This window comes from Triticum urartu, chromosome 6, assembly GCF_003073215.2.
Source record: "Triticum urartu cultivar G1812 chromosome 6, Tu2.1, whole genome shotgun sequence".
Taxonomy (NCBI): domain Eukaryota; kingdom Viridiplantae; phylum Streptophyta; class Magnoliopsida; order Poales; family Poaceae; genus Triticum; species Triticum urartu.
In genome coordinates, this window is record NC_053027.1 from 145855797 (window position 1) to 145869929 (window position 14133).

Consider the following 14133-nt stretch of genomic DNA (forward strand, 5'->3'; position numbering starts at 1 on the left):
GAGACTTCAACCCACGAAGGGTAACGGTTGCGCAAGTCCACAGAGGGCTCCAGCCACGAAGGGTCCACGAAGAAGCAACCTTGTCTATCCCACCATGGTCATCGCCCACGAAGGACTTGCCTCACTAGGGTAGATCTTCATGAAGTAGGCGATCTCTTGCCCATACAAACTCCTTGGTTCAACTCCACAATCTTGACGGAGGCTCCCAAGTGACACCTAACCAATCTAGGAGACACCACTCTCCAAAAGTTAATAGCCGGTGTGTTGATGATGAACTCCTTGCTCTTGTGCTTCAAATGATAGTCTCCCCAACACTCAACTCTCTCTCATAGGATTGGATTTGGTGGAAAGATGGTTTGAGTGGAAAGCAACTTGGGGAGGGATAGAGATCAAGATTTATGTGGTTGGAATGGAATATCTTGACCTCAACACAAGTGTAGGTGGTTCTCTCTCAGAAAATGTATGATGTAAGTGTAGGCATGTTATGATGGCTCTCTTCACGAATGAAGAGTGGGTGGAGGGGTATATATAGCCTCCACACAAAATCTAACCGTTACACACAATTTACCAAACTCGGTGGGACCGAATCAGAAAACTCGGTCGGACCGATTCAGTTCATAATGTGACCGTTAGGCATTTCGGTGCGACCGACATGATCAACTCGGTGGACCGATGTGCTAGGGTTAGGGTAAAGCCTCATCTTGGTTTGACCGATTACACAAACTCGGTAGGACCGATTTGGGTAATAAGTGAAACAGAGAGTTGGCCAAGCAAACTCGGTGAGACCAATTGCATATTTCGATGGGATCGAAATTATTGTAATAGGCAACAGAGAGTTTGCAAGCCCATCTCGGTGAGACCGAGATCCCATCGGTAAAACCGAATTGGTTAGGGTTTCTGGCAGTGGCTATGTCAAGAGAACTCGGTGGCGCCAGATAGAAAGTTTTGGTAGGGCCGAGTTTGTCTTTTGGTTTGGGACAAATGTGGATGTGAGAAAGTGGTTGAGGGCTTTGGAGCATATCACTAAGCACTTTGAGCAAGCAAGCCATTAAGCAACACCTCGTCCCCTTTTAATAGTATTCGCTTTCCTATGGACTCAATGTGATCTTGGATCACTAAAATAGAAACTGTAGAGTCCAGAGCTTTGAGCTTGATCCAATCCTTTGTCCTCATCATCTTGAAGGGGTTCCACAACCTCTAGTCCATGCCACTCCATTGTTGAACTTATCTGAAACATACTAGATGAAAACATTAGTCCAACAAGAGATATTTTGACATTGATTACCAAAATCACCCAGGGAGCACTTGTGCTTTCAACTTTTCACATCCATTTGATATAAGATGATATTATGATGGTTAGCATAAGCAAGCAATATGCAAATAGCCTCAAGTCTAGAAACAGGTGCAAAAGTTTCATCGAAATCAATTCCTTCAACCTGTGTGTAGCCTTTAGCTACAAGATGAGCTTTATTCCTCAGGACAAGGCCATTTTCATCTTGCTTGTTGCGGTAGATACATTTGATACCGATGATATTGTGCTTGCGTGCGTCTAGACGCTTAACAAGTTCCCACACATTGTTGAGCTCGAATTGATGTAATTCCTCTTGCATCATTTGAATCCACTCAGGCTCCAGAAATACCTCATCTACTTTGGTGGGCTGTGTGATAGAGACAAAAGCAAAGTGCCCACAAAAGTTAGACAAATGAGAAGCCCTTGAGCATGTGAGACGACCTGCTACTTTGATGTCGTCGATGATTTTCTCAATCTGCACTTCATTTGCAACGCAAGGATGAGCGGGTTGATGACGTTGAGTGGGCTCAACATTTTCTTCAGAGCCATTTTCCTCAGGTGCACCAGCATGATGTTCTTCACGTTCTGGAATGACTTCTTCAGCATATTCTTCGGTAGGTATGACATCCTCAGTAGCCTTGAACTTAATGGATTCCTCAGGTGACATTTCATCTAGCACATGAGGTAGGTGCACTCTTTGCAAGCCACTAGTTTCATCAAACCACACATCTACAGTTTCAACAACCTTGCGGTGTACGATATTGAAGACTCTGTAGGTGTGTGAGTTCTTTCCATAACCATGCATAAAACCTTCATGTGCTTTCGGTGCAAATTTAGAATTGTGATGAGGATTTCTAATCCAACATTTAGCACCAAAGACTTTGAAATAACTCACATTTGGTTTCTTGTCAGTGAGGAGTTCATATGAGGTCTTTTTGAAGAATTTGTGAAGATATACCCTGTTGATGATGTGGCACGCAGTATCAATTGCCTTAGGCCAGAAGCGAGGAGGCGTCTTGTATTCATCAAGCATAGTGCGAGCCATCTCAACAAGAGTCATGTTCTTGCGCTCCACGACGCCATTCTGCTGAGGAGTATAAGGAGCAGATAATTCGTGAGTAATACCAAGTTCATCAAGACCAGTATTCTTGAACTCGGTCCCATTGTCACTTCTAATGTGCTTGATCTTCACATCAAAGTTTGTTGAAGCCCTCGAGGAAAATTGTTTGAAGACTTCCTGCACTTCAGTTTTGTAAGTGATGATATGCACCCATGTGTAACGAGAATAGTCATCAACAATAACAAAGCCATATAAAGATGCATCATTAGTGAATGTGGCATAATGAGTAGGGCCGAAGAGATCCATGTGAAGCAATTCAAATGGACGAGTGGTAGTCATGATAGTCTTTGAGGGATGCTTGGACTTGGTCATCTTTCCAGCTTCACAAGCTCCACACAGATGGTCCTTGAGGAATTTGACACCCTCGATGCCAATGACATGCTTCTTCTTCGTGAGTGTGTGCAAGTTCCTCATGCCAGCATGACCTAGTTGTCGATGCCATAACCAGTCTTCTGAAGCTTTTGCCAGTAGACACATGGCAGGTTGTGGTCCTGTAGAGAAATCAACAATATACAAATCTCCTCTCCTAAAGCCTTCGAAGACTTTGGAATTTTCAGCTTCCATGATCACAACACAATGATACTTGCCAAAGACAACAACCATATCAAGATCACAAAGCATTGAGACAGACATGAGGTTGAATCCTAAGGACTCGACAACCATGACTTTGTCCATGTGTCGATCCTTTGAGATTGCAAACCTACCTAGACACAATACCCTGCTTTTGCCTTTGTCAGCGTAGGTGATATGCTTCAGATGCGATGGGGATAAAGCAGTGTCCATCAATAGGTTCATGTCACCGATCATGTGATTTGTACATCCACTGTCGAGGACCCACTCAGTAGCTTTGGGTTGATCATCCTGTAGATGAATTAGTGCATCTTACGAACTCATATGCTTCATCGGAGAAGAATATGACACCAAACTCATCAGATTGAATTTCATCAAGCAATACAATAGATATAGCAGTATGAGGATGTGAGAAATGAATATTCATTTCTTCATGATTAGCTTGCGTCCTTTCAAGCATATTCAGGTCTCCAGCAAATTCTTCGGACGTTTAAGTTTGTCTGTAGACCTGACCCTGCATAAGAGATTAGTTCTTTTTCTTCACCACCCACATCTGGAGGGGTGGCCAAGAGTTCATCATTTTGCGAGCTCCATAAGAGAAAGGTGGCATAGAAGCCAGTCCACTTCGTTTCACAGAAGAGGGGTTAGAGTAAGCATATGAATAAGCAGAGAAATTCTTCGAGGACTTATGAACATAATGATTTGAATAATAATGCACATATTCATAGCCCTTAGGCTTTCCCTGCAAAACAGAAGTGTTAGCACTATGGTGTTCATATGAGGATCTGGATCCATATGAGTAATTTGATCCACGCGAGGAATTTGGTCCATATGAGGACTTGGATCCATATGAAGAATTTGATCAGGGGTTCCTATTCTTCTTAGGTGGTGTCATGATGACATTCACCTGAAGACTTTCAAGGCACCTTTTGGGAACCCATATTTTCTTCATAGGGGGACCGTTCTTGCAGTTAGTTCCAACATATCTAGCAAATACTTCACCATTCTGATTTTTGAACAGTTTATAATTGGAGTCAAATGACTCATCAGAAGAATATGAAGATTCACATGTAAAGCCAGATAAAGTGGATGGATCTACGGGAGGTCCTTTTGCAGCAACCCATCAGGTTTTGGGATAATGCTCAGGTTTCCAATAGGTCCCATCAGCATTGAGTTTCCTCTCAAAGGAAATACCCTATTTCCTAGGGTTCCTATTGAGGATATGCTTTTTAAGCACATCACAAAGAGCTTGATGCCCTTTGAGGCTTTTGTAAATGCCTGTCACATACAATTCCTTCAACCCTGCATTGTTAGTGATACTAGTGGTATCCTCAGATGAGGAATTTGTGATAACATAGACAGTTGAAGAATTTGCAGCAATAGAAGCATTTGAACTTTCAGGTGAAGAATTAACAGATTCACGTTCAATGCATTTCAAACATGGTGTAATGAATTCAACCTGAGCAGAACTGATCTGTTGAGCAAGCAATGAATCACGTTCCTCTTGAAGATCTTCATAACTCACCCTTAGCTTCTCAAGATCTTGCTTTCTTTGAAGAAATTCACAAGAAAGCTTCTCATGATCAACTAAGAGAGTGTTATGATGACTCTGAAGGTTGTCAAACTTAGGCTGAAGTCTCTGAAGATTTTCAGTCAAAGTTTGAGTTCAATCCATTTCTTCACCTAACATATCATCGCTTTCATCTAGCATGTTTTGAACCTTTTCCAAAGCTTTTTGTTGTTTAGTGGCAATAGAAGCAAGCTTGGTATAGCTGGGTCCAAATCCATCACCCGATTCATCATCACTAGACTCAGATGAGAAACATTTGTTACCTTGGCACCTTTTGCCATGAGGCACGGTACAGAGGATGATGGTTCAGGATCGAAAGTCATCATTTTGAGAGGTTCCTTGAAATCCTCAAACCAGGGATCATGACGAGTTTGATGACCTTCATAGACGTCAGAGAGTCGGTCCTAGATAAGCTTCGCATGGCAGAGATGCATAATGTTCCTGAACTAATTTCGGGATAAGTAGGAGCAGATGATGTCCTTCGCCATGATGTCAAGTCGAGTGTACTTGTGAATATCATCAGCCTCCGCCATCTTGCAAAGATTGGTAACACCAATCTCAGTGACGGTCCACAGCTCGCTGTACATTGCCATGAGACGCTTCTTCATCATGGCCTTCCACTTTGGATAATCACGACCGTCAAAGATGGGGCATGTCACTTTCTTCATTCCCGCGGTCGACATAACTAAAACTCCAGGTGGTTAAACCAAAATCACACAAAATAAGGGAGTACCTTGCTCTGATACCAATTGAAAGTGCGTTATATCGACTAGAGGGGGGTGAATAGGCAATTTTTACAAATTCGTCATTGAGGAAATTCAAGGTGAGGAATTTCCTAAGTCACGAATGACAAGCAGCGGAATAAATACTCAGATGCAAGCGTAACAGAGTAGTAACACAGTCATCATGATGAAATGAAAATAAGCACAGAGTACAAGTAGCGTGTAAACATGATAAGCAGACTGAAGACAAAGTGACTGAAGAATTAGGATTGAGGAAATTGAGAAAGTCTTCAGTCAAAGTCTTCAAACAGTAACAATCAAGTACTTCAATACATGAATAAGGAAATTAAAGGGTTGAGGAAATAGAACCAGTAGCTTGGTGAAGACGATAATTTGGTAGACTAGTTCCAACTGCTGTGACTGTCGTACGTCTGGTCGGAGCGGCTAGGTATTTAAACCTGAGGACACACATTCCCGGACACACAGTCCTCACCGTATTCTCCTTGAGCTAAGGTCACACAGACCTCGCCCAATCACTCGTGGTAAGTCTTCAGGTGACTTCCAAACCTTCACAGACTCGGTCACTCGGCGATCCACAATTTCCTCTTGGATGCCCTAGACCATGATGCCTAACCATCTGGAGGATGCACAATACTCAAAGGTAGCAAGCGTCGGTTCCACACAGGAACAATCTCTTCAGTGATGCTCAATCACTTTGGGTTTGTAGGTGTTTGGGTTTGAGTTTTCCTCACTTGATGATTTTCGCTCAAAGTCGTCGGAGGATGGGATGCTCTCAATGACAAGTGTCAGTTTCTCGTGGAGCAGCCAACCAACTAGTGGTTGTAGGGGCAGCTATTTATAGCCTAGGGAACAGCCCGACATGATAAGACATAAATGTGCTTTAATGATATGACCGTTAGGTGGGTAGATGTTTTGGTATAGCTGGCGCGTAGCACAGCAACAATCGGATATTTGAGTATCAAATTCCTCAGGGCTATCATGTTCCTCACTTGTAGGCAATCCGCACTAGCGAATTCCTAACTTCTCAGTCAGAACAAATTTCTCAAAGACCAGAAGATCTTCGTCTCTGTCATTGAAGAAATTGACTGAACTGTATGAGATTTCCAATGGCTTCACCTGAAAGGATTGGGTAGGTGTAGGATTTTGAGATGAGCATCACTTGGAAACTTTTCCTTAGTTTTACCTCGACCCCCTTTAACAGTATGGTGTTTGAGGAAATGAAACTACGAAAAGAAAAGACTTCACGGTTCATATTCCTCGCATGAATATCAAGTCTTCACGGTCACATCAATTTCTTCACTTTCAAAGTCTTCAAGAAAACCAAAGTCTTCAACTGAAGACACTCATTTTTAGGGATTGACTTTCATTGTAAATATCAAACTCCTCATAGACTTATAGACCAGTGTACACTCACAAACTCATTAGTCCCTTAACCTATAAGTCTTCAATACACCAAAATCACTAAGGGGCACTAGATGCACTTACAAACAATTATAATGATGATTAGGTCAATATGGTGGTTCTCACCTAGAGCTGCTCTTAGCTCATTCGGTTGTGCGGTTGATCTCATTAAGTCGCAATAAGCAACAAATAGGACCCACCGTGGTGATGGGCTAACACAGAGAAAGGGAGAGAGAACTTTTGGTTCTACAGATTCTGGAAGGAATTTGCTCAAAAACTAATTTTGAATTTTTTGGAGCTGGTTTTTAGAATACGCAAAGCTTGCATATCTTTCATTGATCGAAAAAGTTGAAGTGAGAATACAGAGGGGGTACATTGCATGACACAACCAAAAATGGTGTAAACATGGTGCCCGAAGCATAGAGACATGGGATGCTCAGCCCAAACAGGAGCTACAACACAACGCTAAACTACCCAGTTCAACAGAAACAACCCTAACCAAAACAATGCCCCAACACTCGGAATCTAGTACCAGACACAACACAAGCAAGCAAGACGATGCCTTCATGAAGTGGAACGATGCTGTGGCGCCGCCATCCCTCGATCTGAGGAACTGGACCTGGGGTTTCCCTCGATGCTCGGGAGGGTCTTGAAGAATAGGCCATGGCAGGGTTTCCATCAAGCAGGGATTTCACCCTGTACAATGTCCGAACAATCCCAAGATCATTGGGACTGGATCCAAAGACGGGAACATGTCGTAGCTAGGGCCGTCATCCCTGGAAGGGGAGCTATGCCACCCGAAGCATGAGGATTGGACTTGGCGGGGGAGGGGTGAGGCAAGGGGTGGCATGTCGACGAGTCAGGATCCGGAGAACGCGAACCTGGATCGACGAAGCTTGAGCCGCCAAAACACCGGCGAACCCAGTAAGCTGAAAAAGAGCGCAGCTTCTAGAGCGTTGGGGTCACAGCCGCTACGGGAGGAACGTCGGCGAGCCGGACCCTCGAAAACGCAAGTTCCAAGCCAACCGAGATCGTAACATCGACGACGAGCTCCACCATGTGATGAAGGCCCCCACGTCGAAGCCGAGAAAATCCACATCAGCACCGAGCAGAATGGCTGCAGCCCTGCGTTGATCCAGAAATGAAGCCACCTACAGCACCAACGACAAAGCACCCATCAGAGAGAGGCGCGCCGTGCATGGCCACAGCCGGCCCGTGCATACGCGACGAAGAAGGGGGCGCCCCACGCACGGCCAGCTCGCCACGTCTGCGCTCACAGAATCCCTCCGCAGCGGCCCCGTTGCCAGATCCGTCGAGCTCGTGCTTATAGCCAAGGAGAAGATACCGCCTCGGATAGGAGAGCCGTCTGCAGAGGGGTTGCGGCGCCGCGTGAAGAGGAGCTCCGCCGCGGAACCGCCCCGCGCCGACAGGAGGCCAGACCCTGCCTGACGACGCCGCAGGAGGTAGGAACACCCTGCCGCCACCCTCCTTGGGCACGTGCGGACTATGCCGGCGTCCCCTTCGGCGGCGGCGATGCTAGGGAGGCGGATCTGGGGCGCGGCCAGCGGCGCTGTGTGTGTGTGTGTGTGTGTGGGGGGGGGGGGGGGCTTTTTGGGGGGGCTTTTAAAAAAACGGGGGGGGGGGGGGGGGGGGGGGGGGGGGGGGTGGGGGGGGGGGGGGGGGGGGGGGGCATTTTTGGGGGCTATTACATAAACCTCTCAAAGTCTTAAAAAAAGGCTTCATAATGTATGAGGATATGATTCTCAACACCGTGCAAAGAAGGGCACCCGTGTAAGGTTGCAACGACCGAACGTTTGTTTTCTTTTCTTCACGTGCAGCACCGAATAGTTGATGGTTTAGGTGCCGAATTCCTGGACTTTTGTATCGATTGATTGGGGTAGTTGGTCGCCTGGGCGTCGTTGTCTCGCCCTCTTCGGCGGTTCTGCGCCCCCAGTTTCCCCATTTCGTCTTCTGGTCCAAACACTGTACTCGTTTACCGGCAAGATGTCTCTCCAACAAGTGCCCAACAAACGAGCATAGCTAGAACGGTAGGAGCATATGGGCGTCAGCACTACTGTTCCATCGAAACCGAACCCAAATCCAGAAATTATCAGCTAAAGTAGTAGAAGAAGCATCGGATCGCACATGGATCGATGATTATTCAAGGAACAGATAAAACACTCCATGTTCTTGCAGATTATTCACATCACATGATGTGCAGCTATCAGTAGTAATATGCACAAACAGAGAAGAAAGAAGAACGAGTAGCCATGCGCAGGCCTGGCGAGAGCCCCGATCGATGCTCCTCCTTACTGCTGTAAGTGCGTCCATGCTGTATGTACATGTGGAGCGCGCTCGGCGCCTGCACGGTCGGCGGTGATCACGAGAGGTAAGTACCGCAGACGCCGGCGCCGGCGCGGCAGCCGCCGCAGGCGCAGCCCCTGCCGCCCACAAACACCGGCCCGTTCCCGCGGGAGCCGGAGCGCCGCCGCCGCTTCCCTTCCCCTTCCCCGTCGCCGCTGCCGACGGCAGAGGAGGCCGCCAAGATGACCAGGGACAGCACCGACATGCACAGGATGATGACGCAGAACACCACGTCCGCGCCGCCGACCACCGCGGCGTCGTGGGTCTCGATGACTACGCTAGCCATGGCGGTCCTCCTCGTCTTCCTCCTCCCTGGCGACGATTCTTGCGTGCTTTGCTACCCCTGGAGGCTGGAGCGCGCACACGGTCGTGGCGAGAGCGGGGTATGTGAAATGAACAGGAGCTTCGCTTATACGTAGGCGAAGAGGCGGAGCGATGCTTATCTAAAATTCTAAATGGAGAGGAATTGCGACCTCTGCAGCTGCAGTAATGGCATATGGGACTCCGGCCTCTCGTCGGATGATTGACGACGTCGCCTGATTTTGTTCCCTAATGACGATACTTTTCTTGGAGCACTAAAGGTACCTCCAACGCACCTCAAAATTTCCGCGTCTGTCCAGACCGTGGTGACGACGCAAGTCATCCAACCTTGTCTCGCATTTGTTTGTGGATCAGTAGAAATATCTGTTTTTCGTAAACAGAAAGAAAAACAGGGGCAAAGCAAAAAAAGAAAAATTGAGCGGTGATGCTACCTACCGACAACATCTTACCCAATCAGCTAATGCCACCTGGCGCCATATATTGTCTTTTCTTTAATTTAAGAAAATATTGATATTTCAGCAGCGGACCCATTCTACTTCACATGCAGGATGACATTAATGCGCCGAACTACTATATCTCTTCTCCTACACAATATAAATCAAACATCTTTTTGACCTTGACTAATTTAAAACATTTATATCTTTTAAACCATATATTTGTTTTAGAATTTTTATTTATATTTGAACTCATTGTATCAAAACCTTTAAAATAAGATCAATCTTGGATATTTTTCAACCACATTTAAATATGAATACACATTTCACATTCACAAAATTAGTTTCACAGATACATTATAATTCAACTTTTCTGTAGTTACTATTTCACATTTGTGAAAATCCATGATCTGTAATTTCACTCGATTGAAATCTGTTCAATAACATGATTTGAATTAGTTTCACAAGTTGACATTTTAGTTTCATATTTTTGTTCAGTTTCAGAATCTACATTTCACTTTTCATTTGTTTGTTTTACAAAAAACACATCTATTTCTTACACATTTTAATAACATTTGTCACTCTTTTAAAATAAATTGTTACACATTTTTTTAGGAAATTGTTACACATTTCTAAAAAAATCAGTTCCTCAAGTAGACATTTTAGTTTTGTATTATTTTTTAGTTCAAAATATACATTTCACTTTCCAGTAGCTTATTTCGCAAAAATCACACCTATTTCACTTCTACATTTTTTTAAATAACATATTTCACTATTCTGAAATAAATTGTTGCACATTTTCAAATAATCAGTTTCACAAGTTTACATTTCAGTTTCATATTGTTATTCATTTTCACTAACTAAATTTTACTTTCCAGTGGGTTGTTTCACAAAAATCACATCTATTTCAATTACACATTTTTGAAATAATATATTTCACTCTTTTGAAATAAAGTGTTACAATTTTTTTAATACTCATTTTCAAAGTTGACATTTCAGTTTCATATTTGGGTTAAATAAGTTTCAAGTTGGTCTCACATATTTCTACTAAAATAGGTTTGTTTCATATTTTTCTAATGAAATAGGTTTGTTTCACATATGGAATGTGAAATGTTGAAAATTAAAAATGTTCAAAATGTATGCAAGATTGGTCCAGTGCTAAAGGTCTTGGAGTCAGGAGTTGAAATATATAAATTATTTAAAAAATGAACTTGTGGTTCAATAGATATGGACGATTTAATTTAGCCAAGATGGAATAAAAGGTTGGATTTATTATGTGAGAGAAGGGAGAGAGAGTGGAATGGGGATGTGGCTCTCACGAGAGAGAGAGGGAGAGAGAGAGAGAAAGATAATGATGGGCTAGATATTTACTCGGTTGTGGGGTCCACTTGTTGTATTGGTCAGGGTATTCGTTTCGTATATCAAAAAACAAGGAGAAAAGGCTTACCCGCACGCGAATCTTAAAGCATACAACGAATGATGGATTCCTCGCCGCTAGGTATCGTTAACTCTCAAAACGAATTTGCGAAACCAGGGGGCTTAACAGGACTTCGTACACCCGCCACGTAGGACTTGACACCCTCGGTGAAAGGATCGATATGGTTTACTAGAGGGGGGTGAATAGGCAACTACCAATTTTTTTGCTTTTATTCACAAATTAGGTTTAGCAATAAATAGGTTGTCTAGATGTGCAACTAGGTGAGCAACCTATATGATGCTAACAACAATAACAACAAGTGCAAGCAAAGGATACAACACAACAATAGCTTGAACAAAGTAAAGGAAGGAGATAACCACAAGTGGAGGCGGTGGAGATGAGGACGTGTTACCGAAGTTCCTTCCCTTTGAGGGGAAGTATGTCTCCATTGGAGCGGTGTGGAGGCACAATGCCTCCCAAGAAGCCACTAGGCCCACCGTATTCTCCTCACGCCCTCAAACAATGCGAGATATCGTGATTCCACTAGTGGTGCCCTTGAAGGCGGCGACCGGACCTTTACAAACAAGGTTGGGGCAATCTTGACAACTTGATTGGAGGCTCCCAACGATACCACGGAGCTTCACCACAATGGATTGTGGCTCCGAGCTGACCTCAACCATCTAGAGTGCTCAAACACCCAAGAGTAAAAAGATCCGCAAGGGATTAGTGCGGGGGGATCCAATTTCTCTTGGTGGAAGTGTAGATCCGGGCCTTCTCAACCAAACCCTAGAAAATCAACAAGTTTGACCGTCTAGGGAGAGAGATCGGGCGAAAATGAGCTTTGGAGCAACAATGGAGTTTGGGGGAGGAAGAGGTGGGTCTTCTTGCGGAAGAAGACCCACTTTCATAGTGGGGGAGGGGGACAAATCCAACCGTTATGCATCTCATAGCCTGCAGACGAGCGGTACTACCGCTCTAGGAGCAGTACTACCGTTCTACGAGCGGTACTACCGCTCTTTACAAGATGCACAGGAGAAAGAAGAACACGGGAGATAACAGAGGAACGGGCGGTTGTAGCAGCGGTAGTGTCGCTCTACCGCTGCTACAACCGCCCATTTTCTAGGGACAAACGGGTAGCACGGTAGTAACCCGGAGGTTATTGTAGGGTACGAAACCACCTCAAAGTTAGTCTTCTGATCGATCAATTGGGCTATTCCTATAAGTGTCACAAACAACCCTAGAGTTCATACTAAAATAACACCTTAAGACATACATCAACCAAAACCCTAATGTCACCTAGATACTCCAATGTCACCACAAGTATCTGCAGGTTTGATCATACGTTATGCATCACACAATCTCAGATTCATCTCTTCAAACCAACACAAAGAACTTCAAAGAGTGCCCCAGAGTTTCTACCGGAGAGTCAAGACAAAAACGTGTGCCAACCCCTATGCATAAGTTCACAAGGTCACAGAACCCACAAGTTGATCACCAAAACATACATCAAGTAGATCACGTGAATATCCCATTGTCACCACAGATAAGCGCATGCAAGACATACATCAAGTGTTCTCAAATCCTTAAAGACTCAATCCGATAAGATAACTTCAAAGGGAAAACTCAACCCATTACAAGAAGGTAGAGGGGGAGAAACATCATAAGATCCAACTATAATAGCCAAGCTCGCGGTACATCAAGATCGTGCCAAATCAAGAACACGAGAGAGAGAGAGATCAAACACATAGCTACTGGTACATACCCTCAGCCCCGAGGGTGAACTACTCCCTCCTCGTCATGGAGAATGCCGGGATGATGAAGATGGCCACCGGTGATGATTCCCCCCTCCGGCAGGGTGCCAGAACAGGTCCCAATTGGGTTTTGGTGGCTACAGAGGCTTGCGGCGGCGGAACTCCGAATCTAGGTTTCTTTTCGGGGGTTTCTGTATTTATAGGAATTTTTTGTGTCGGTTTCACGTCGGGGGGTCCACGAGTCAATGACAAGGGTGGAGCACCCTCCGGGGGGTAGGGCGCGCCCTCCACCCTTGTGCTTGGCTCGGGACTTTTCTGGCCCAACTCTCGTGCTTCGGGGGCTTCTTCTGGTCCATAAAAAATCACCATAAATTTTCAGCTCGTTTGGAATTCGTTTGATATTCCTTTTTTGTAACAATCAAAAACAAGGAAAAAATAGAAACTGGCACTGGGCTCTAGGTTAATAGGTTAGTCCCAAAAATTATATAAAATAGCATATAAATGCATATAAAACATCCAAGATGGATAATATAATAGCTTGGAACAATAAAAAATTATAGATACGTTGGAGATGTATCAAGCATCCCCAAGCTTAATTCCTGCTCGTCCTGCAGTAGGTAAATGATAAAAATTGAATTTTTAATGTGGAATGCTACCTAACATACTCATCCATGTAATTTTATTTATTGTGGCATGAAATTTCAGATCCATAAGATTCAAAATAAAAGTTTAATATTGACATAAAAACAATAATACTTCAAGCATACTAACAATGCAATTATGTCTTCTCAAAATGACATGGCCAAAGAAAGGTATCCCTATAAAACCATATAGTCTAGCTATGCTCCATCTTCATCACACAAAATATTCAAATCATGCACAACCCCGATGACAAGCCAAGCAATTGTTTCATACTTTTGGTGTTCTCAAACCTTTTCAACTTTCACGCAATACATGAGCGTGAGCCATGGACATAACACTATAGGTGGAATAGAAGGTGGTTGTGGAGAAGACAAGAAGGAGATAGTCTCACATCAACTAGGCGTATCAACGGGCTATGGAGATGCCCATCAATAGATATCAATGTGAGTAAGTAGGGATTGTCATGCAATGGATGCACTAGAGCTATAAGTTTATGAAAGCTCAAAAAG

General features: G+C 44.3%; 1 protein-coding gene across 1 annotated transcript; it reads right to left on the reverse strand.

Moving 5' to 3' along the window:
• Positions 1 to 8852: 8852 nt before the first annotated feature.
• Positions 8853 to 9680, reverse strand: LOC125514398. The gene has a single exon (XM_048679709.1). The coding sequence runs from the start codon at positions 9343 to 9345 to the stop codon at positions 9076 to 9078; it is 270 nt and encodes an 89-aa protein (XP_048535666.1). The 5' UTR covers positions 9346 to 9680; the 3' UTR covers positions 8853 to 9075.
• Between the last annotated feature and the right edge of the window lie 4453 nt (positions 9681 to 14133).

Excerpts from the sequence above, each read along its gene's own strand:
- LOC125514398 (XM_048679709.1), bottom strand. The coding sequence starts at position 9,345 with ATGGCTAGCGTAGTCATCGAGACCCACGACGCCGCGGTGGTCGGCGGC.